Source organism: Neocloeon triangulifer, unplaced genomic scaffold (assembly GCF_031216515.1).
Source record: "Neocloeon triangulifer isolate White Clay Creek 2 clone unplaced genomic scaffold, ASM3121651v1 ptg000014l, whole genome shotgun sequence".
Taxonomy (NCBI): domain Eukaryota; kingdom Metazoa; phylum Arthropoda; class Insecta; order Ephemeroptera; family Baetidae; genus Neocloeon; species Neocloeon triangulifer.
In genome coordinates, this window is record NW_026775556.1 from 1369522 (window position 1) to 1393232 (window position 23711).

The window sequence follows — 23711 nt, forward strand, 5'->3', positions numbered from 1 at the left end:
ATGTTTAAGATTTTCTCGGCTAAAAACGCGTTGAGCGCAGAGGGCGGATCACTTTTGGCCAAACTCCTCCAGCGACATAATTAACATGCACCTGCCAACTTTCCAAGTACAACTCCTTGTGTCACTAACAGGCGCTAACCTGCAACTTCTACACAAAAGTACGCAGCCTAAGTACTTCTTTTAAAAACGGTAAAATGCATTTTTTTAATTGTTTAATACACTGCGATTTTAAAATTCCATTTTTTGAGTGTGTCTCGAAACTGTTCTTAAGCAACCTGTCAAGTTATTTTTTCATTTCAAGGAATGTGGTTGGAATCATATATATTTACTATATGTTCATTTAACACCGTTGAGATTATAATTACCTACAAAAAGGACATTACTGAGGAACTAAAACAATCAAGATTAGGTTTTTTCCGCAAAACAAAATTGATAGACCGATGCAGCTACTAGGTTTCCGTTCTACTGTGAGAGCGGCGGAAATGTATATAATTTTTTTTCATTATATCTCCTCATCACGAATTATCACACAATTCTTTTGAGAGTTCTAACTACAGCATTCATTTTCTGATGTGACTAGAGGTCAGGGTTGGTGCTGCTCGTTTTCCTCCTCCTTGATTTACTTATTCTCCTCCGATGCGACACACTCTGCTTTTTCAAGTCGTTTAAAATAGCATGATGGCAGTGTGTCTGAGCAAAAAATGTGGTGGTGGATTTTCTGAGCTTCCTGCTCCCGCTTGAGATCACACATGAAGCAACTCAACAACTCCCAGGAAGCTTTCAAATTCTGTTAACAAAAAAAAAGTGAAATTCTTAAAATAACTGATAATTTTATTTTTGAATGTATCTATGATGGACCTGGGCAGTAATTGTTTTCTGATTCAATCAATAAGACACTGCAACTAAAATGCTATTTTGTTCATTTTTCAATTATTTATGATGGTTTTTAAAAGAAATTGGCAATTTTTTTCCTCAAATAAACAAAATAGTTTTATCCTTAAGAATGAAAGTTTTATTAAGTAAGAGCAAATAAGAAATTTAGAATCAGTGCTTTATTTAAATAATAGCTTTCTTTAAATTTGAAACAGATTGAAATTTTCACAAAATTTGACCAAAGTTATAGAACTTTTTTTCTAGGACTTTCTTGAAATTTGCATAATTGGAATGAGAATTAATAATTTTAAAAATTCAATAAGCATTAATGGAACCTTACTTTTTGGTAAAAACGTCAGAATTAAAATTAGTCTACCTAAAGATTTTGATTTTTTTTTTTTCAAATTGAATTTACCTCCTAATTTAAGGCTGTCAGCTGAAGGTGGATTGGGCCTTGCGACAGTTACACAGCCACTTGATGATGCGCGCGTTCCTCTCAACAATGGAGGGCTGTTCGCCCATCTTGCTGCCTCCGGGGCCGAGTGCTGCCTCCTCGCCCGCCTCCGGGACGTTGTTGACGTACTGCACCCCCGGGTAGGACTCGACCGAGCTGACCGAGCCAAAAAAGACGGGCGAGTCGTGCGAGCCGCGCCTGGTCAGCGTTTTGAACACGTCCTCCTCCAGGCCCAGGTTCTCGAAGAACTGCTGCACCTCGTCCGTCGTCTTGATCGGCTGCTCTTCCTGTTCGGTGCGCGGCACCGGGGCCAGGAAGGCGGCCGACTTGGAGTAGCGGTAGCTGATGTCAGACTTGGAACGCAAAACTGGCCGTCGGCGCGACGAGTCGTCTGTGTTCGGTGACAAAAGTTCATCTTTTTCGTCGTCGTCCGAAGCAACCGGAGCCGATCCAATTTCCGAAGGAGACCTCAATCTACACAGATTATAATGGATTTAATGGCGATTTAATAATTAAAAAATAAAAATGAGATTTTGCAAGTTAATTAACAAAAAAAGACACATTATTGAAAAGTTAAGGATTAAACTTTTTGGAAGATTCTGAGCAAAATCGCCAGGAGGCAATTTTCTGAAGTTATTTTCAATGAGCTTTAAAAGCGCCAAAATGAGATGCTACGGTTGCCATAACTTCAGTTAATGAGACAAAAAATGAGGCCATTTTGTTTTCCGTGTAAATAAAACATAATATGTCGGTGCCAAAATAATTAAAAATTAGGACCATAATTTTAATTTTTAGCATAATCGCCTGGAGGCGAATTTCTGAAGTTATCGTCATTGAGCTTTGAAAGTTCCGATGGAGATGCAAAATTTGCCAAAATTTTAATTAATTAACAAGAATGTGAGGAGATTGAGTTAGTTGTTCAAATTTAACTAAAAATATGAGCGCAAAATAATTAAAATAGATAAATATAATTCATTTTGAGCAAAATCGCCAGGGGACTATTTTTAGAATTTATTGTCACTGAGCATTGTAAGCGCCAAAATGAGATGCTACGGTTGCCATAATTTTAATTAATGAGGCAAAAAATGAGGAAATTTAGTTTTGTGTGTAAATAAAACACAATATGTCTGCGCCAAAATAATTAAAAATTAGGACTATAATTTTAATTTTTTTAGCATAATTGCCAGGAGGCAAATTTCTAAAGTTATTGTTATTGAGCTTTGAAAGTTCCGATGGAGTTGCAAAATTTGCCAAAATTTTAATTAATTAACAAAAATATGAGGAGATTGAGTTAGTTGTTCAAATTTAACTAAAAATATGAGCGCAAAATAATTAAAATAGACGATTATAACAGTCACCTTTAATTTTAAATTCGCATTTTTTTTCTTAATTCATTACTTTGAACTTCTCAACTCGAATAAAATGAAAGCTCCGCAATGGATCCCAATCTTGAGAAAGAATTTGTAAATAACTCAGCTTTTTTTCAACTGTTTTAGTTTTATTTTTCCTATACCTTGAGTTGCAGCACTTGCAGCTGCTGGGCGAGCGGCTGACGTAGTCGGAGGTGGCGCGGCTGCTGGGGTAGTAGCAGCGATTGCTGCTGGAAGTGTCGCTGGCCGCGTCCTCGCCGTTCTTGTTGGGGCTGAGGTCGGGCAGGGACTTGTGGGTCACCGGACTCAGCAGCGAGCGCGAGGCCGCCGACGGCGTCGAGTGCCGGCTGCTCACGTAAATCTTCTCGCCGGCCACCTGCAAAATACCAGTTGAAAGATCAATTACAATTGCTGCTGCAATTGACCTTTTTGCAGAGGTCAATGCGTAAAGGGCAACAACTGTTTCAATTTATACCTCTGCCGTCAACTTGTTTGCCAACAATCAATGTGTCCTTGCCTCGGAACAATAATGTCAATTTGATTTCAAATTTTAAAGTTTAATTCCTCCTACGATTAATTTAATTTTTTAAATGCTTCCTTAATTGAAGCAAAGAGTGATAAATTATTGAGAAAAATAGTGCGATCAATTTGTGCTATTTAAAACTCGAGTTAGAGACTTTAAATAATTTACCAAAAAAAGTAAGAGCCAGAAAATTAATTTTTGGTGTGTGGTAAAAAAAAATTGGCACTTTCACAATTTTCATCTAGACTTAATTTTTAGTTTTAACATTTCATTCAAGATAATTAAAATCGAAAATTTAAATAATTATGCATTTGAATGACTTTTTAAGAAGGTTTGATTTTTGTTGCAAATTTAAGTGTCGAAAGGAATTGTAGGTAAAAAAGCATCAAATTTTTTAATATTTTGGCATAAGTTTGAAGAATTTTCATTTTGGCTTAAAAAAATTGCAATTTTACCGTTCTGGACTCGAATGCGTTCGAATCTTCTTCGTTGAGCCAGACGTGGTCGTCGTGGCCGATTCTGGAGGCGTCGTCGTCGCTGAGGCGTCGGTAGCCGTTGACGGTGTGGTCGGGGTGGGACAGCAGCTGGCGGAGGCGCATCTGGACGTCGCAGTTGGCCTGTCTGTTGCGGGCCACGGGGGGCAGCACAAGGGTCTTGGCGCGGGGCCTGCCGGGGGCGATGCGCGGCGACTTGGGGGGCAGCGGGGGCGGCGACTGCGAACACGAGCGGGCCGGGACGCGCGGCGGGGGCGGCGTGTTCTCCTGCAGCAAAGCCACCTTGTCCAGGGACGCCGTCCGGTGGTGCTTGTTCGACCGCGCCGCCAACACCGGCGACGCCTGCACGCGCAGGTGGTCGCTGTGGCGCAAAACCTGCTTCTTGTCCAGCACGTGCTCCGACTTGACGTAGTACGCCTTCGACTCCTGCAGCATCTCCACGGCGCTCTTCCGCTTGTTGTTATTCGCTGCAAATTCAAATTTAAACAAATTTAAGTATTTTAAATTAAATGCCTATAAAATTATGAAAAAGCTTCTAAAATTTAATGATTTTCAAGGTTCGTTGCAAATTTAAATTTCTTGGTTTGTTTCTAAAAAAAGGTATTCAGGCATTTTTTACTGTTCTCTTTTATTTTAAATTTAATTTTATATTCTATAAAAGAAAATCAGGGCATTGTTTGCTTGTGGCACATAGTTGTAATCGGGAGTCAAAATTACTCATTTGAAATGAACAAAAGATAATTTTTCCTCAATATATTTTATACAAATTGTGCAATTTTTAATAAAATTGATCACACCATTTTTAGTATTAAAAATGTTATAATATTTGATGATTAAAAACCGTTGCAAACTGGTGAAACAGAGTCTCCAATGCGATTTAGTCTTAAATTTTAATCAAAAATCATTTTTTAAATTTTCAAAGAGATATATTTAACAAGAAGCCATTTTTCCAAAACATTTTGTGGTTTAATAATAAAATTAGCGATGTTTTAGTAAAAATTTACAAAAAATTGTTCAAAAAGCCGCGTAAACTTTCATAGTTTCTAATAGAAAAAAGATTTGTTTCAGCAGTGAAATTTTAATAAAAATAACATTTATTAAATTGTTAAATATTTTTTAATGAATTAATTATTTTATTTTCAATAAAATAAAAGCTGAAAAAAATCTGGTAAAATATATCATAAAAACTCTTTAAAGGGACAAGACATTGGAAAAGAAATATTCAAAATTGCTCAAAAATTTAATTAAAATGTTAAAAATTACATAAAAGTCGTTTTTACCCTCACATATTTTCAATCAGAATGACACAATTTGCAAAGCTTCACACAATATAAGAATGACATTGGAAAGAATATTTAAAATAAAAAAATTACACCAGTCTAATGGAGAAGAATCCGAGTTTTTGTATTTCCTTTCTTTCTATGGCTCATAAATTATTACTTTTAAAATTTATCATACGCGTAAAAAGTATATTAGGTGCTTTATTTGAGCTTCTTTGGAATGTCCCTTTTCCTGTTTTTCTTTAATTGAATTTGTGTTGCACAACGCCGTGACAATGTCAATGACAACACAGATAAGACCGACGCTTTTATACATTGAGCAATAGCAAGGACGCTGATTCTTTTTTATTCCTTCCGACCCGAAATTCCTCCGTTAATCTTTATTACTTTTTCTAGCTTTTTTCTCACCTAGGACGTTGTTGTTTGCCCTGAGGAAGGCGAACGGGTTGGTTTTGGCTGGTTTGGCCTGGCGCTGCACCTCGGGCCAGATGAAGTGCTTTGGGGGCGAGTTGCCGCCCCCGGCGAACTGCGGCGGCGGCGACACCATGAAGACGGCCGCCGGGGGCGAAAACTGCTGCAGCATCTCTACTTCCGGCACCAGCCCTGGACGCCATTCCCTGTGAAGCAGACAAAATTTTCGCGTCAAAATAATAATTAAATCTTCTCGCTCTGAAAATTAAAGCGCGGGTCGTTAACCTGGTTCAAATTGGAAGTGTGCGCAGCTTCCTGCCAGGGTCTCTCCCCTTTTACAATCGTATCCGGTTGTTTAAACAAAAATCAATGACACGTATGGATTTATGGAAGCTGCGGTTCGAAAAACCAACGGTATCAATTATGCCCTTTGGAAATCAATACATCCAGTGGAAAAACTTTATTTCATACAAGTTTAAAATTGATTCTGTTAAAGTTATATCATTGGGAAAATTGTTACGATATTTCATTTATACTTTCTTGATGCAAGTTGTATTAGGTTATTTTTGCTTATTTTTTATTTCAATTAATTATTAGTTTGTGTGTGTGTGTGCTTCGTGATTTTAATGTTAAATTTAAAAAGAAAAATTTATGAAAGTATGGCAAAATTTCTCTCTCTACTGACTCAGGAGAACCCTTGGCGACAGAAGTTTTATTAAAATTAGGGGTTTTTTTTGTATTTTTTATAAGTGGTTTTTTATGAATTCACAGCTTGTTAACAATAATTAAATGAATTTTTTTGGTGCATTTACTGAGACGCCTCTGAAATAGAAATAATTCCAGCCTCCAGGTAAAGCAAACCAAATTATTTAAAGGACTAAAAATCTAAACACGCAAAAGTTAATAATTCATTTTTTTTTAGCTTCTTATTTGATCATTTTAAATTGGCATGATCTGGGCATGATTAGCAAATTTAGGTTTTTCCTGCTCAATTAACTAAAATAATAAAATCCATCAAATTTTCCGAAGTTTAAAAATGTAATCTTTTACAAACAAAATTTTGCGGTAGGAATGAAAATTTCATAATGATCATTGATTATTCGGAATTTAAATAATACATTTTATTTTACTTCATAAAATTTTACTCAATTTAGGATTTATTAAGCAAGCAAACCACTTTTAAAGTTTAATGAGTGATTATAAAAAATAAATTCATGAAAAGTTAGTGACCAACTTTACTTGGCAGAGCTTGCAGATCTTCATAAATAGGGCAAGCATCTCTCCACTACAGAAAGGCTTGACCTACATCATCTTTATAAAGGAAAAATTGCACAACAATGTGATAAAAAAAATTTCTAAAAAATGGAAATTAATGCAAATTTTCCTATCCAGCCTTTTCGTTTTGAAATAAAACGAGCAGTTAAAAAAAATAATAATAATAAAAACACGAGAGTTGAAAACTGCCCCTATCTATCTTTCTCGTTGGAGTTATAAAATTGTTGTGGTTTCTCACGTGCATAAGAAGAGATGAGCGAGTTAATTCTTAAAAGCGGTTTCGCCCCTCTGCAGGCAGCAATGATTTCCACGCGGATCGAGTTCATCTCCTCGTGTGTGAGTGTCTTGGAATGGCAAAATAATTCGACTGGCGTGAGTCAGACGGGGCAGATGGGCACGGGGGTTCCAGTTGCGCACTCCTCCCATGCGCCCGCCGCCAATCGATAAAATCGCACCCTCCCCGGCAGCGAGGGCGGAAAGCGAAAGCAGCGCAAAGTGGCACACACGCGTTCGTTCCGAGACGGGAAAACTGGGTTTCCAGCCAGCCAGCCACCTCCCTTTCCAGATATTTTGCCCAGGCACAACCGAGTTCATTTCCAACTTCGGACTTTATGCTAATTTTTGAAAATGATATTTTAATAGATGTTCGAGATATTCATAAAATGGATTGATTTTTTCTGCATTCAATTGGAGAGACCAAGAGATAAATCGTCTTAGACCAATATAAAAATAATAATAATAACTTCTTACATTTCAAGATGACGAATTAATATTAATTTATTTTATTTTCCCCATTTATGTTTATTACTTGTAAGAAATAAATCATTTTTTAATTTGAAAGGAACATTGAATTCAATTTAAAATTTATAATTTTGTTGTTATTTTCAAATTAAATTAATTTATTTCCTAGTGAATCATTGACGAAATGAACTTTGTAGTTATTTGCTTCAATTTAATCAAAATTAACCATCTCAGTGAAAACAATTGATGAATCTTAACATATTTCAAATACATTGCAATGAAATGTAAAGTTAGTGACTAGTGAAATTTTGTTTATAGAAGATAAAGAGTAAAATATTGACAAAGCCAAAAGGGAAATGATAAACGCTGGTTAATTTTCTAAATCATATCAATAAATTTGAAATAATTACATGATTAAAAATAGCATAAAGGTAATTTGAGGAACATAATTTCTGTTTTTAATAATTGATATTTAATATAATAAATAATTATACCTCAGGTATTTTAAATTAGAAACCATCGCTTCAGTTGAAAAAATCTCTAAGTTTAATGTCAAATTATCTCATTTCTTTTGGATGGAAATTTAAAACGGTTAGTGATCTTACAAGAAACGTCTTTACTGAATAATTTGCAATTTAAAACAAATAAATATATAATATAAAAGTTATCAGTTTAAAAAAATTCTAATTTGTTTTAAATTTATAATATTTTCTTCACCAAAGTTCAATTAAAAAGGAATACGTGATGATATAATTGTGATGATTGATATTAATTTGTGCAATTTTTAAAACCTAATGTAATTAATTAAATAAAAAATTATAAAATCTAGTAACAAAATTATTGCATCATTTTTCAAACATTAGATTTAAAAACCATTTCTGAACCATTTTCTCTGATTTAACCTAAACTCACTTAGTATTTTAATAAAAAAAGATTTGCTTAAAATTCAATGGGAGACGCAGGTGGTTTTTATGGAGGGGCCACGTGTGCAAATCTAGGCGAAAGTGCGGCTGGGAACGAATTGACTGGCGTGTCCAATTAATCGAAAGAGCGGCGGTTGTTTACCTGTCGGGAGCAAGTAGTGCAGCTTTTGATTCATGATGAGAGCGGCCCCGAGTTTCTTATTCATTCGGACCGTGGGTGTCCCTCATTGTCAGACCAACAGACCGACCGACCGGACCAGAGAGTTTCAGCGTTTTGATCGCGCATGTTTCTGCAGACGCGATGTTTTCGGTGCGCACTCAGCGCGGATGGTGTCAGCACAAAAGAAGGCTCGACTCAAACGAGAAACCGTAAAGAATATATAAATGTGAGCAGCCGGCCTGCCGCGCTAATTGATAATGAAACACTTGCAGAAAAAAACGGAATTGTTTCGCGCCCCATTGCGCCCATCTTTTCATAAAAACGTTCCGTTACAGACAGGTTTGCTGTAAATTCTATGCCCTTTTGTGGAAATTCAGTGAAATAGCGATCTTTCTGCGTTGATAAAGAAAAGGAAAACGGAGATTTGATTGATTTTCTTTGAACAATTCAGTAAGAAAAGGATAAAAAGCTACATGTCTTTTTTATTTAATTTAACTTAAAAAACTTAAGTTTATTTTTCAACAACAAAATCTGCTTGAAATGAGAAACACGATAAATAAATAAAAGTTTCAAAAATTCCAAACTGTTATCAAGGAAAAAGTTTTAAATGAAAATTGAAACCAATAATCTTGCTTACATTTATATTGATTAATTCTTTACAATTTATTAGCTAAAATAAAAAATTATTCAATCACATCAATTAAAATTAATTTCAACTCTAAACAATTTAAATCATAGAATTAAGTCTTGAATTTCAATTGTAAGATAAATTTAATTAATTGCTATCATTCCTATCCATCTTAAAATACAATTTAAATTTAGAGTTTTTTTGTAAAACAAACAAATTTTTCAACAATGAAATTTTCTTGGTAAGTCATTTATAATGAATTAATTTTAGGAGTTGTAAATTTCAAAATAATTGTTCTTGGATAGAAAATTAATTCAAATTACAACTGTCAAGGAAGGAAAAAGGATTGCAGAAAAGTATGCACGCCAAGGGCGTTGTCTGCAAAAGGCCGCAACAATAAACTGAGCGGCACAGCCTTGTTTCAAGTAGTGTTATGGAAAAAGTAAACAAAGCTGGTGGATCAATATTATAGCCTCAGAGAAGATTGCACTTTTGGTAAATTAAGTTAATTTTTTTGGGGAAAATTAAGGCTTTAATTGCTTAAAAATCCTTAATTTCAAGCAACACAATTTAATTATTTTTATTTTTTTTCAGCGAATTACAATTTTTTTCTCTTCATTAATAAAAACAATTAAAAATTACATCAACCTTAATGAGCCTGGTAAAGTTATTTGAACTTAATTTGCCGCAATTACTAATAACTTTCCTCTCACTTGAATCTCTCTGCAAAACCGCGCGTCACTCCAATTAACAACAAAACCACAATTTGAATTCATCTCCTATTTTTATTTTAATTCCAAACAAATTGAAGTCACACAATTTAATTCTTCCTCTGGGCGGACTTGCACGATTCGCACAGAGGCGGATTAAAATAATCAAGATAAGATATTAACGCAGGATGATTTCATCACCGTTTATTTAGTGGGTTGGCGCGGCAAATGAGCAAAAAGGCAGGCACACTTAATTACTGGCGGAGAACAATTGGATTAATTGGCGCTCAAAACTCTCGACCGTGAACCACCGACCCATTTCGACAAAACCGAAAAAGCATGGAAATGGCAAGAAAATACAACATATTATTCCGCAGGCCAATAGCTCTGGCGGCCGATTCAACTTTTGTTTGCCTCGATTGCGCCAAGGCATGACGGAAACGTGAGCAGAAATCGTGCAAGGATGGATTTTATTTTGATTGCATTGTATTAGAATTAGAGAGAGAGCGATGACATTATAATGTACACACTACACAGAAATAATATTATGGAGAACAAAATCATCATCACAACTTAAAAAGTAAACGAATAAAATTAAAAAATTTTAATTGAAATAAATAATTAAAAAAATTTGTATACTTCTTTTCTTTGCACATAATTTTTTGTTTGGGGGATATTTTTTAATCTATGTAATATTAAAGAGAAAATAATGAAATTATAAAATAATAATTTTAATAATAATTCAATAATTTTTATTATTATTTTCTTTATCTTTCATAAATTGATTTTGATTTATTAGTTTAATAAATTTATATAATAATTTGAGCATAATTTTGCTGTATTTTAAATTGTTTTAAAATAATTTCAAAAGAATGCATAAATTTCGTTTATAAAAAAAATTTAAAAGTGGAATCTGGTATAGGATTTATAGGAATTAATATTATACAGAAAATAAAATTTCAAAAGGGCTGGCTTTTAGAGCATTTTGTTTTCCTGTCTTTAATTGTATTTTGGGAACTGTTTTTCAAGCTTCTTGTTCTTAATTCAATATTTTAAGTTTTCTCTCAATAAAGCGTCCGAGCCAAACAATTTGAGCAATGAAGCTAAAAAAATCTCCGCCGAAAACAATAGGTGTTTGGGTCATGAAAGGACGTTTGACAAAAAAACAGTTATCGGCCGCGCGCGCAGAGAAAGTCAATTCGCGGCCGTTTTCTGCACAAAAACTTCTAATAAAATCCGGCGGCGAAGCGAACTCACGCAAAGTTTCAAATAGGCAAGCAAGTGGAACAAAAATTTGCCAAAACAGCGGGGGAGTAGCACGAAAAGTTGCTAGAATTAAATCATTTCGGCGGATTTACTCGACAATTAGCTCTTTTATGTGCTAATGCGTGAGAACGTTCGCGAAAAATACCTTCAACTTATTGCAACAAAACTTTTAACACTTTTATATATCAACTGTCATTTTCATCAAAATCCTTTTTAAATTGATATTGGTAAACATTTTAAATTTAAATTTATCAATTAAAAATAATAAAGTATGATAAGCATAATATTTAAAAATAATAATTATAATATTTAAATTAATTATTTTTTAAGATTTTCTGTATTAAAAGTGAATATTTGCATTAGATAAAAAATGAAATTTTAACTTTTTTTCATCCTTTAATATTTTTTTTTCTTTGTATTTTTATTTGACGCCAACGAGAACCTTAAGTAAATATATCATCCATTTCTTGTTTTTTTTTTTTAGTCACAAGACGTATTAAAATATTATATTTTATAACCCGCGTCTCACAATTTGAATGGAAAAAAAACAGACAGCTGCCCTCATTATTTGAATGAATCGAGGCGTCTCAAACATAAAAAATTGGAGTTGCACAAGTCCAAAGAGAGCCGCGGAGATTAACATACATAACCGTCTGGAGTCTGGAGTCGGTTTAAATATAATGGGAAGCCAAACAAGAAAAACAACACCCTCTCTTCAGTGCGAGGGGCGCCCATTGAACATCACCGCACACAAAAAAAGATGAAACGAATGAGCTTTGAATTTTTTTTCATCTCTCTTTCACAGACCCTTTGCTTTCTTTTGAACTCTTTCGACTCTCGACCCGAGTGACCTTTGACCTTAGGAGAAAAGGTGCTCTTACCTGCGAAGAAGGGGTGCGCCCGTGCGGTGCCCAGCTGGGGGCGAGGGCGGCGGCGGAAGGCTCTGCAAAAACACCGCCAGCCCTGCCTGCGTTCGCCCCTCAACACACGTCACTCCTAAGCTCACTCATCATCCCTCCTCCTCTGTCCGTCTCGCGTCCGAATCTTCTTCTAACTCATCGTCAGTGTCCAGCCACGGGCCCTCGAGTACAGAAGCACCTCGGACAGACAAACAGGCGGACAGAGAAACACGGAGCTCGACGACCCACCGACGACGGCTACGTTCGATTCCTTTCTCCTCCCCTCTCCGCCCGCACTCCTCACTCCCCGCCGACCCCTCTCGCGAAGCCCTGCACGGTCCCTGGCTCCATCTGCGAACCCGACTTTTGACTTTTTAAAAAGCTCGATCCTTCTAAATTATTCTATTTGTCGGCCCTAGAAAGATGGGCAGAAAAGCAACACTAAGGGAGTGAAGAGGAATGGAATGATTATAGAAGGGTTAAAAATTCTTCCTTATTGATCTATATAAAATTTTCAATTTTTTACAACATATAATTTTAATAAAAAAAACTTCAATGCACGATACGTAGAGCTAATATTGATTTCATATTTTTAAGCCAAGAATTACTAAAATAAAAAAAGTTGTATAATGTTACATTAAATTATTGTAATTTTTAATTTTAATAGTTTTTTTTGCTTTATAATATTAATATATTTGTTTTAAGAGAATAAAGTGTGCTTTTGGGTGGGAACGAATAATTTATTTTCATAGAGCCGCTGAGTCATGTAAATTGTAATTAAAATTTTTTTTATTCATTGACGCTACTTTTAATTCATTTAAATGATAATTCAAGTTTTTCACATCTCATGATTCATACTTTCCAATATTTTGATTTGTATAAATATTTGGAAACAAACTTATTTCAGTAAATCTCAAAATTGAATGAAAACAATTAAAAATTAGTATTTATCAAATTTTCGTTTTGCCAAATTTAGCAGTGCAATCGGTGAATGGCAGAAAACTTTTAGAGGATTTAACTTGTTTGTCAAAAAAAAATAAAAAATTTTTTTCTTTAAAACAACAAATACAAGCAATTAAGATTATTTTATTGAAAATGGAAAAATTTTTAAAATAGTTTCTTTTTTTTACTTTAAAAAAAGAAGGATAAAATTTGCTCTTCAATATAGCAAAGAGAGTTTTTCAGGATTCACTGGGATTCACAATATAATTGTCAATGAGATCTAAGAAGGAATTTTTATAATAAAGGAAACATAAATATCTTTTCTTGAAAATATCCATGCGATTGTAGGCGGTCTGCAGCATCCCACCAGAATCTTCTTCTCAAGGCATGTTCATATATCCGTTCCGCTTTTTTACTGCTACACACACATTTTACACTTTTAAATCCATTGTCTACGCGGCGTTGCTCGTTTTGCTGGAATTAGGACACGCGCATTCAAAGAAAACACCCAACGCGCCGTTTGAGCCACTTTGCACCTTTTACCACTAAAAAACGCATTAAATATTCAATAATAATTTTTAATTTAATTTTTTTTATTTCTTGCGGTTTTTTTATGCTTCGTATAACTTACATAATTATTTATTTCTATTGGCATAAAATTAATTTAAAAATGCAAATATTATTTTCATTTTTATTTTTTATACCATTAAACACTACATATTATTATTATTTTTCATTGCTATGCTATAATCAAAAGAAACAAATTTTTTAATTTGATTTTGCAACGATTTATTTTTCATTTTTTTTATCACTTATTTGAGCAGATTATTATTCTCAGCCCGCACCTCGTTCTCGTTCGCCACAATTCGAATCGGTAACTCGCAGCAAATCGAAGTTTGACCCCAGCGGTCTCGGAATTCAAACCTCATCGTCGGACTGACCTGCAGTTGAAACCCAAATTTAAATTTTAAACAACAAGTAAAAATTGTCTACTTTACCAAAGGAGTGTTTGGACCCAAGTAAAGCGAGTATTGGTAGCGCGCCCTGGTATTGGCCTTGACAGGGCACTTGTTCAACGTCAGGGTGCTGCAACCGTCCTCCTGGTTCATTGGCCAACTGATCGGAAGTCCCAACCAGTAGATGGTCACCTCCGGTTTCAAATACGAGAGCTCTTTATCTGCAAAATACAAAATTTTGGTGTAAATGAAAATTTGTGTTATCCCTGTGTTTCTATGAAAATAAAATTAAATGAATAACGCCAAAATTTGAAAGCCATAAAAAAATGGCATCTTTTAACGCGTTGAAACCAGGAGACCTGCCAAAATTAGTTTTGAACCTCAAGTTAAGTTTTTTACCAAATTTCGTGTTATCAGAACGAACTTATTCTATAATTATTTAATCAAGAAGCTATAGCAGACCTCTAAATTATTTGGCTGGAAGATTGCGACTGTTTTGATTGCGATTATTTAACATATCAATCATCAACCTCCAGAGGTCTTTTAAAGAAATGAATTGCCTACCATACATGAAGTCCATTCCTCCAGTTATATTAGTCCCTCTGGCAAAGTCGCAAGGGTACCTGTCGCATCCGTCCAACGTGATGTTAAGGGGTGACGTTCCTACCTCTGATTATAATATTATTTTTTGAACGAAAAATAAAAAATTTGAACAAACTTGTGTTCCAATAACTGCGGCATTCCTTGAAGTTCGTCGCGGCGACGAGCGCTGGAAAAAGGGCCAGAGCCAAAATTGTGCTGGAAACCATTTGATTTGAATGCAGGTGGCCGAGTGTGGCGGAGCAAATTGGGTAAGGTTCTTTTATACAAAAAATCCTATTTATCTTGTATCTCATGAGAGCACAATTATTTATTGCAATATCTACCGTGCGAATCCAACCCGCATCTCAAATAGCACTTTGCGAAAAATCTGCACAATGCGTGAAAATGAAATGCCATTATATGTGGCCAAGGTCAAGCTGATAAAGCTTCAATTAACGAAAACGTCAATAAATGCTGACGATTTACTTGACAATTATAAAATTCGGCACCCGTGACCGCTTTTTAGCCACTTTCATGTTAATTTTTTGGTTTTGCCGATTACGTTTAAATTTGTGAAGGAAATTTTCCACTGCTGCCGAAACTCCGCTCGCGATAATTCCGATCACCAAAATTGCAATTATGGGAGCGATGAATGAAATTCCAGCCGGCCTCGTTGTGTTCGTTATTTTTGCTGATTCTTGTTTGACAGTAAAGCCGTTTTTTGGAAGTTTCCACTTCTCCAACAAACCGACTTCTCTCGCTTTCCTCATCCTTCCAAATAAATTAATATTTAAATTCTTGTAAAATTTATAATTTTAAATTTATTACGCTTTTTGTATTTTGCGTTGGAAAGGTCCTCTCTTGACCGCGAGACCCCACCAGCTGCTGAAGAATTTTTCCCTCAGCAGAAAAGTTTCGCAGGTCATCGCTCTCTTGACAAAGGGCGTTTCAAGCAAAAGGGCGACCCCCTCGTCACACACGCGATCCGCGTCCTGCGCCAGTTCCACTTTGTCCCACGGCGTCACGTTCAAAGCTTTGACCTTTTCGAAAAGGGTGGCGTCGAGGACGAGCAGTTTCCTCGTCGTGAGCACTTGCTTTTCCGAGGGCGGCGCCGAAAATCGGTTGCCAAAGGTCAGTTGTGACACCAATGAGGCGCTGAACGCGTTGAACGTCAGATAGCCAAAAAGCAGCCCGATGAAAAGCGCCACGCGACCACTTGCAGCCGACATCGCCAAAGCACCTTAATTAACACAAAATAATGGCAGCTAAATCGCATTTAATTAAATTACAATTATTGTATTAAAAGCAATAAACATAAATTCTGTTATTTTGAGACGTAAAGAAAAATACACAGTTTTTGTAATATTTTTAATTTTGTCATTCTATTTAAATAAATTTAGAAGAGAAGAAACTCTATTTCATTCGAAGCAGTTTTTACCTCAATTCATTACGATTTACAGAATATATTTCACGTAAGAATTTCTCATTTTTCCATCTCTCAATAAAAAAAAATTGCAGTTTTATTATTTGTATTTTCAAACAGAAATTTTATTACCTTTCAATCTCATTATTTACTCTTTAGTTTCGAGTTGATTAAATTTTGATAAAGATATTCATATATTTTTTTTTACTAGTTATTTTCTTTCCTCCTTACCTTGATAGGTAATCATGCCAACCACAGTAACGGCGATTTCTGAAAAGTCCAGTTTGGCACCCCCTTGTTTGAAAAGGGCCGCCAGGGCCAAGCAAAATACCAATGCTGTAATTCCTATCGCCACCCATGTACCGAAAGTGAAAACGCTCTGGATGTCCGCCAGAATGGGGCCTCGCTCCACAGCAACCATTAATTGGAACCTGCATTGATTCATTTGAATTATCGCCTTTATCAAAATTCAATCGTCTAAACCTTTTAACCAGAATGGGACCAATGAGTGCGACTTCTGCAAATTTCTGGTCACCGCTCTCAAACGGGACTAGCGAAAGTCCAACCTGTGCTTTTCCCGAATTTATTGCTGAAGTAATATTCATCGTTTTTATAGATACGTAAAGGTTGAATCTAAAAATTAATGTAATTCAAAAAAGGATAAAATTGAAAAATAATTAAATCTAACCTCAAAACCTGCACTAAATAAGCCCAAATCTGCACGGCCAACGGCGCATCCGGATTTTGCAAAAACTGACGCGCGCCTTCCAATTTCATGCTTTCACCGAAAAATTCATCCTAAAATTTTTAAGAGAATTATTTATTAATTTAAAATAAAGTATCTTCTTCTTGCCTCGCGTACTGCAGCAGAGATGTTGGCGAGGTCAGTCATTTTCCAATTAAAACCGGAGTTCAATTATTATGTACGTGACTGATAAAGGCTTGCTGCAACCTTCAAAATTTGAGGAATATGCGGGTGGTGAATATAAATAAGAGACAATTAAAAATGAGATATATTATTTATATTTTGAGATGGTTATATTTTATGTGGAAGAAAAAAGTAAAATTTCCTTGCCTTTAAATTTTAATATTTTTATCGTTTCCTGGTCTGAGCTTGCTGCTCCGACAGTAGTTCCTGCACACTGGTGGCGAAATCGGTATTTATGGGTCACTAATTATCCACGAAACTCGTGTCAGCCGCTAATGGGGCTTGCCATGCCTAATGCATTTCGCAAACTAAGAGTGAAATCGATTTTTAATGCAATTTTATTTCAAAAGGATATTTTTAATAATTTTTTTTTTATTGTTTCATGAAATAAGACAATAAAGAAAAACAAAATTAAAAATTGAATTTATATGTTCGAGCGTGAATTTTATTCAGTTGTATGCAAAGGATAAGAATTGAGATAAATAAAATGCATTATCTTAAATTTTCAAATAAATCAACAAAATAACAATTTTATTTACAAAAAAATTCAACAAAACCTTAACTCTCTTCAATTTCATTGTCAACAACTTTGATGGGCACCTCGCAGCAAATTGCGATGTCTCCTTTCGCGTCCCTAAATTTGAACCAAACGTATGGACTGACCTGTATTTTATTTGTTTTATTTTAGTTAAATTTCAAAGAAACGTCAAATTATATTACCAAGGGAACCCATCGGTCGAGATAAAGTGAGTATTCGTAGCGCGCCCTTGTGTTGGGTTTGATTGGGCAGCTATTCATGCTGAGGCTCTGGCAGCCGTCGTCTTGGTGGATGGGCCAACCGATGGGGAGGCCAAGCCAGTAAACAGTCACATCAGGAGTTAACCTACTCAGCTCCTTGTCTTGAAGTTTGAAAATTATGTCTAGTTTTCAAGAAATTTGAATTGAAATTGAAAAAAAAAATTTTTGATCCAAATGTAGCTCACTATTTAGACATTTTAAAATAATTAAAAGTATCTGTGGCAAATTCTATTTAATTTCAAAAGTTTTGAGAATTTATAAAATTTGGAAATTAATGTTCACCAAGAACAATCAATCAACCTTAATTGCAAACATTTCATAGGAAAATTGAACAATTCGTGCGCATGAATACTTAAATATAAAACAATTACAATAAACATCTCTTTAGAACAATTTAATTTTTAATGGAATCAATCTGTTTTGTTTATATTATATTGAGCTTACAATTAAAATTGCATTCAAAGAAAATAAAAATACAGTCACTATAAACATTACATGGCAAAATCGATTATATATTAAATAAAAATTAATTTTGACATTACAAAAATATATTTTTAAACTAAAAAATGGAAAAATAAAATTTATAAAAATGTATATTTATATTTAAAAAATAATTTTTATAATAGATATATATATATATATATATATATATATATATATATAATTAAATTAAAATTTTAAATAAGTAAACTTACTGTACATGAAGTCCATTCCTCCAGAAATATTTGAACCTCTGGCGAAACTGCAAGGGTACTTGTCGCAGCCGTGCAGAGTGATGTTTAGAGGCGGAATGCCCACTTCTAATCTCGTCATAAGACATTTTTGAAAAACGAAATATAAATTTAAAAAAAAACCTACTGTTATTCCAAAAACTGCGGCATTCCTTGAAGTTGGTCGGGGCGACGTAGGAAATTGCCAACGACAAAAAGAATATCACAAATTTCGTGGCGAAAAACATGTTTGATGTCCAATCGTCGCGGTGCTGCGGACCTAACTGGAACCGCGTGCGCCGAAATGGTCCGTTTTTACATATAGACCTTTCACTGTTGTCCTTGAGGACCATCCATATCTCCATGTATCTATTTCATTATGTTTCGCGAGAATCGTGTATGGTCCAAAGTTGCATCGCAGGGAGGAGCGACGTGATAGGGATCTATTGGGTCATGGTTACCTAGAAGTAATTTGGAATCAACGTGTTTCTATCTTTAGCTTTCAATTCAGCGTAATCAACACGTATTAATTAGATAAATTTGTGATCTATTTTATTTTCATAACGCAGTTTTCAATTATTATGTCAATATCTTTTTTAATTATCTGTTTAAAGCCCAATTTTATATTAAAATTTAGGCTTAAGATTTTTGAGAAAAGGTGTTTAATGATTTGCATAAATACATATATTGATAAATGAGCACACGCCGTTTAGCACCTATTTGAAAATTTGACGCTTTTTTGTTTTCGTAAGCAGTACCGTTTGTGTCAAAGCCATTATTTACCTCAAAAAGATGATAAATTATGTATGTACTCTTGACATTTGAAATGACAGAACGTCTCCTGCTGCGAGCGTTCATTTTTTTGTTTTGTTGCGTCACCTGATGCACTATTAAAAAATGACATCTTTGGGATCATTAGCATCAATATGTTTGCAACATACTTTTATTGCAAAATTATTATGTGACGCCCCTCGAAACACAATAGAAATCATCGCGAGAATTTGTCCACACGCAGCAGCTATGCTCGCGGCCAAATTTCACTAGGCTGAGGTGGGAAAAAAATCTAATTCAGAGCGATATCAATTAAGACGAATATTGTTATGAAAAAATCGACCCCTTTTTGTCAATGGCATGTTGCACAAAGAAAGAGAGGTTTTGTTTTGTTTTGTTTCTCGATTGTCTCAGCTTTACCATATTGGGGCAGTAATATAAATTTTAGGAGTTCTGGTTTTTCTACTTATTTTTTAAGGAAACTTCAAAACTTCTCAACAAATTTGTTAAATTTATAAATAAATTTCCAGTTCAATCATAATTTTAAATAAAAATATTTTTGTAAGGTTTCTTGAAAAAAATATCTAAAATATACAAAATATAGTTAATAATTACAATAATTTTTTTATTTCATTAATTATATTTTTTCATCATAAAACGATTTTTCGCGATTGTTTACATTCTATATTATTTTATGCAGCATCAAAAACGCACTCTATTTTCCAATTGTAGAGTTCTGCCCTTTGTTCTACAGGGCAATCGTTGCAAGTTGCACCTAGAAAGCCCCCTCTATCCCCGTCACCTGAAAAAGCATTTTTTTTTTTTTTTAGTAATAAATTATTATTTTTGATTACCAAAACGCAGAAAATGACTGAAATGGTCATTTCCAATTTAATACCTTCAGTACTATCAACTTTTTTATTGTTTGGTGCAATTTTAAACAATAGGAGAATATTTTTAAAAAAATTCTTTACCCAAAGAGAAGATCCTGTGCAGTTTGTCTCTCTGCGGCACGGCCTCAATGAAGAGCTGCTCGGTCTTTTCAGGGCCCCTGGACAGGAAGGGTCTTCCCAGTTCATCAAAGGTCACGTTCCATAAGGCGACGTCGTCCAGTCTTTGTCCGGTCTTTGCGTTTTCAACGTCGCACGGTTGAGACGCGTCCAGCAGGCGCCGCGTCCACAGCGGCGCCGCGGCCACGACACGTGCGCACTCGCTGCGCCGATGGGCCTGGGCCGCGGTCACCAGGGCCGCCGCCGAGTTTGCCAGGCCCACGCTGTCCAGGACGGAGAGGTAGGCGCCGAAAAGATCGCACTCTGTGACGCCGCCCGCTTCGTACATTCGACGCACCTCCAAACGCAGGTCGTTCTGCTGCAACGCGTATTGCAGCTCAGGGTACTTCAGGGTTGGCACCGTCGGCGCCTTGTACCTTTGAAAAGTTTTTACTACTTAAAAAAAATTCATAATCGGAAAAAATCATAATCATAAATAAAAATAACGCTAAACATTCATATTAAATTTTAAAAGTTAATGTTAATATTAAAAACCGTTTAAAACACGAGACAATAATTTAATCACTTATGAAATTTGAAATAAGTTGACTATTTTACAATTTTTTATTTTTTTATTAAACCATTTAATTCATCAAAAATTTAAAATGGAATGAGGAATCTTCAGACACTCATTTTCATAATCTCCCTCTTTTGCTTTTTTATTACTCCTAAAGTAATATTTTCTTTCAATCAAACATGAAGTTGCCGATGAAATTTTTTATAAAATTCTACAATAACTCTTTACCTTAAGTAGAATTGCATGCTTTCTTTGAATCCTTGAAGCAGGCAGGCTGCGTGTTGCTGCAGATCCGTGTCCGGTGCGTCTCGGACGCTCACATACGCCGCGCTCACGTTTCCCATTAGAGGGGCGCAGTTCAGCTCATAAAAAGATTCTGTTGACGCTTCACGCACACTAGGCAATCGCAGTATTGTGGCCTGGAAATTTAATTTTGATAAAAATCGTTCCTCTTTTTTGCTAAAAAAAAATATGCCTGAACAATTGATATTTGAATTAACCTTTTGTTTGAAATATAAATAAATGAATAATCTGAGTGATGAAAAATTCAAAACTTAATTCAACTTTTTGAAATGACAAAATTATTTCATGTATATCGAAATCAGCGGATATCAGATTCTTCTCATGATATAAAATTTTTCATTTTGATTGAATTTCTTTGAATAATAATTTCCCTTTCTATATAAATATTTAAAAAAAAAAACTACAATTTTTTGCGTTTAACTTCAAAGTTTAAAAAAGGGACAAAAATAACAAATAAAACCCAAAATTAAAAGTGTAAAAAATAGGAACATTTTGGGGAAAAATTTCAATTTTAGATTGAGCGCATGAACATCAAAATTCACGTTTGACATTTCAGTCATTAGAATTTTTTTTATTGCAATAAATATTTTTCAATTTTTTTTTAATTCAATCAAAATATTTTAAAACCAGTTAAAATGAAATTTAAAAAAAATAGTGTTCTTAAAGCATATTTTTTAAGCACACTTTTTGCGTGTAATACAATCCTTACCATGTAAAGTTGCAAGGTCTGGCAGTACTTGGGTTCGGGGTCGATGGCCCGCTTGATCTGCTCAAGGACCAAGCAAATGGTGTCCTCTCTCCTGGCGAACATTTCGGCAAATTTGGCCACGCCGATTTTCTCATTGCGTAAAAACGGCGCGGCCACATCTACCGCCTCCTTGAGCAGCTGCGGCGCCGTTTGTGTATCGTTTGACGCCGGCGGCGCCGCGATCAGTTGGAGCAGCGAGAGGGCGCCGCCCGACGGCGCCTCCGACTCGACCACCTCTTGCACCGCGGCGCTGACAACGCGGCGCCTTGCTGCGTTGGCGTCGCGTGCCAACAGGTAGGCTTGACTCTGATCTTCCGGCGGCGCCAGCGTGAAGTCGGCGCCGCGAGTCCACTCAAGTAGTCGCGACGCAAAAAGCGCCACCAACAACGGTTGCTGTTCGAACAGGCCTCGAGTCTCCTGATGGCGCCGCAGGATCTCAAAGGCGGCCACCGACCGCACCGACGCCGCCAGGTCATACACGCGACCCACCTATAATTTTAGTTTTTATAAAATTTCAAACTTTTTTCATTTCTTTTTTATTGAAGATTGAAAATAGAAAAATACAAGTATTAATTATGATATTATTGAAAATTAATCATTAAGTTTTTTCTCATACTCCAAATTGTGTTGTAAATAAATTATGAATAAACAAAATGTGAAGAATCTCTACATAGGGATGTAAATTCTTGCAAAAAAGAGCTAGTTTATTTAATTCAAATAAATTATATAGTGGTAAAAGTTTTATGTTTATACAAATAATTTCCAGGATAGAAAAATTTAAAAAGGGAGCTTTTTCATATTTTTCCTTCTCTTTATAATATTTTTTTCTTTGACACTATTTTTATACCTGGAAGGTTTTCCACTGCTCATCAAAAAGATCCGCAAAAAGATTGGTGACAAACAGCTCTGATCTGGGGGCAGAGAGAAAAATTCTCGCAGCGCCTTCAACGTCTTTCTTTGCGATCAACTCTTCGATTTCGTTCGCGGCTGATTCTTCCAGTTCTTCCTCATTGGAAGTGTGTGGTGTTGAAGGTGGAAATCGTTGCTGCGACAAAATATAGTAAATAATAATTTTAAATCGCACATAACGCATAAGTAAAAAATGATAAAGGAATTTAAAATGGACTTTGCCTGCAAGCAACAAAGAAGCTATAAAATGGAACAATATAAATTGCACATGAAAAATTGATTGACAAAAATGTATTTTGAAAATCTTGCTATGAAGGAGTTATTAATTTATTTAAAATGTTTTTGTTTCATATTCATATTACCTGATCGCCGTCAAGCTCAAGCTCGTTGAAAGGGGGAGATGTCGACACTTTAATTTTTTGTTCATCATATTTGACCATATTTTCTTTAGCTTTTTCTACAACTACTTTGATTAAAGCTTCTTCAGCCACAGAAACTGTCTGTTCGCTACAAATCTCGCGGTGCGCCTGTTCTCCTGCGTGCGGACGAAATTCAATCTCAACACTCTCGGCGCCAGGGAACAGTGCAAGCAGAGGCACCTGCACCTGGTGGAGCTGCACAGCGGTCAAGAAGCAAGGAGCGGTCGGGAAATGATCATAAACGCTCGACGACGATAGCACCAACAACAAAAGCGGCGCAGGCACCACAGGCATCTTGTTCTTTAACACTCATTTTTATATTCAATTAGATTATACAATAGATTTAATTCCAAAAACTATGATTGAAACGAGCAAAAATAAATTTTTAACAATATAAAACCAAAATAATAATAAATACGAAAAAAATTGCAAACAAATATATATTGGAAATACTGACCAGTTTACTTGGTGCAGCGCAGATCAGGCTATATTAAAGCAACTAAGCTGCTCATCCGTCTTGGGCAGAATGCGCATAAGGAGCGCGAATGTTTTTTGGGTCCATCACCTGAAACTTAATTGTCAGGGAAACCCAAGTGGAAAAACCTGCTTGGCATGACTGACCTCTCGCATGGTTGACCTTGAAGCTTCT

At 35.3% G+C, this 23711-nt stretch overlaps 4 protein-coding genes across 6 annotated transcripts; all 4 read right to left on the minus strand.

The window, feature by feature from the left end:
* Positions 1 to 273: 273 nt before the first annotated feature.
* Positions 274 to 12283, minus strand: LOC132201063 (uncharacterized). Of its 2 annotated transcripts, none has more exons than XM_059626944.1 (6): positions 11990 to 12283; positions 5403 to 5611; positions 3676 to 4181; positions 2841 to 3073; positions 1289 to 1801; positions 274 to 787 (listed from the first exon to the last, which is right to left on the minus strand). In XM_059626944.1, the coding sequence occupies exons 2-5, from the start codon at positions 5575 to 5577 to the stop codon at positions 1306 to 1308; spliced, it is 1410 nt and encodes a 469-aa protein (XP_059482927.1). In that variant the 5' UTR covers positions 5578 to 5611; positions 11990 to 12283; the 3' UTR covers positions 274 to 787; positions 1289 to 1305. The 2 variants fall into 2 exon arrangements, with proteins under 2 accessions (XP_059482927.1, XP_059482928.1); XM_059626945.1 differs by lacking the exon at positions 11990 to 12283 and adding an exon at positions 8487 to 8641.
* A 1453-nt stretch (positions 12284 to 13736) lies between these two features.
* On the minus strand, positions 13737 to 14781 carry LOC132201045 (NPC intracellular cholesterol transporter 2-like). Its single transcript, XM_059626909.1, has 4 exons — positions 14624 to 14781; positions 14470 to 14574; positions 13948 to 14126; positions 13737 to 13890 (listed from the first exon to the last, which is right to left on the minus strand). Exons 1-4 carry the CDS (start codon positions 14712 to 14714, stop codon positions 13762 to 13764), a joined length of 504 nt encoding a protein of 167 aa, XP_059482892.1. The 5' UTR covers positions 14715 to 14781; the 3' UTR covers positions 13737 to 13761.
* A 2615-nt stretch (positions 14782 to 17396) lies between these two features.
* On the minus strand, positions 17397 to 18449 carry LOC132201477 (NPC intracellular cholesterol transporter 2-like). The gene is made up of 3 exons (XM_059627659.1): positions 18332 to 18449; positions 17559 to 17758; positions 17397 to 17501 (listed from the first exon to the last, which is right to left on the minus strand). Exons 1-3 carry the CDS (start codon positions 18447 to 18449, stop codon positions 17397 to 17399), a joined length of 423 nt encoding a protein of 140 aa, XP_059483642.1.
* Positions 17403 to 23638, minus strand: LOC132200226 (uncharacterized). Of its 2 annotated transcripts, none has more exons than XM_059625533.1 (10): positions 23520 to 23638; positions 23006 to 23362; positions 22582 to 22779; positions 21696 to 22223; positions 20912 to 21102; positions 20092 to 20543; positions 18495 to 19919; positions 18332 to 18436; positions 17559 to 17737; positions 17403 to 17501 (listed from the first exon to the last, which is right to left on the minus strand). In XM_059625533.1, exons 2-7 carry the CDS (start codon positions 23354 to 23356, stop codon positions 19810 to 19812), a joined length of 1830 nt encoding a protein of 609 aa, XP_059481516.1. In that variant the 5' UTR covers positions 23357 to 23362; positions 23520 to 23638; the 3' UTR covers positions 17403 to 17501; positions 17559 to 17737; positions 18332 to 18436; positions 18495 to 19809. The 2 variants fall into 2 exon arrangements, with proteins under 2 accessions (XP_059481516.1, XP_059481517.1); XM_059625534.1 differs by having other exon boundaries at positions 23006 to 23370; positions 23520 to 23583.
* Positions 23639 to 23711: the final 73 nt, after the last annotated feature.

Bases quoted from the DNA above. Each gene is read 5' to 3' on its own strand.
- LOC132200226 (XM_059625533.1), bottom strand. From the start codon at position 23,356: ATGCCTGTGGTGCCTGCGCCGCTTTTGTTGTTGGTGCTATCGTCGTCG. The intron at 22,224-22,581 runs GTATAAAAATAG...CTAAAATTATAG, and splicing joins AGCAGTGGAAAACCTTCCAG to GTGGGTCGCGTGTATGACCT. The intron at 19,920-20,091 runs GTAAAGAATTTT...ATGCTTTTTCAG, and splicing joins GCACAGGATCTTCTCTTTGG to GTGACGGGGATAGAGGGGGC.
- LOC132201477 (XM_059627659.1), bottom strand. From the start codon at position 18,449: ATGACGAGATTAGAAGTGGGCATTCCGCCTCTAAACATCACTCTGCAC. The intron at 17,759-18,331 runs GTAAGTTTACTT...CTTGAAAACTAG, and splicing joins AGGAATGGACTTCATGTACA to ACATAATTTTCAAACTTCAA. The intron at 17,502-17,558 runs GTAATATAATTT...AATAAAATACAG, and splicing joins TCGACCGATGGGTTCCCTTG to GTCAGTCCATACGTTTGGTT.
- LOC132201045 (XM_059626909.1), bottom strand. From the start codon at position 14,714: ATGGTTTCCAGCACAATTTTGGCTCTGGCCCTTTTTCCAGCGCTCGTC. The intron at 14,575-14,623 runs GTTTGTTCAAAT...TATTATAATCAG, and splicing joins CCGCAGTTATTGGAACACAA to AGGTAGGAACGTCACCCCTT. The intron at 13,891-13,947 runs GTAAAGTAGACA...TTTCAACTGCAG, and splicing joins TGGGTCCAAACACTCCTTTG to GTCAGTCCGACGATGAGGTT.
- LOC132201063 (XM_059626944.1), bottom strand. From the start codon at position 5,577: ATGCTGCAGCAGTTTTCGCCCCCGGCGGCCGTCTTCATGGTGTCGCCG. The intron at 4,182-5,402 runs GTGAGAAAAAAG...TTGAATTTGCAG, and splicing joins GGCAAACAACAACGTCCTAG to CGAATAACAACAAGCGGAAG. The intron at 1,802-2,840 runs GTATAGGAAAAA...TAATCTGTGTAG, and splicing joins TGCAAGTGCTGCAACTCAAG to ATTGAGGTCTCCTTCGGAAA.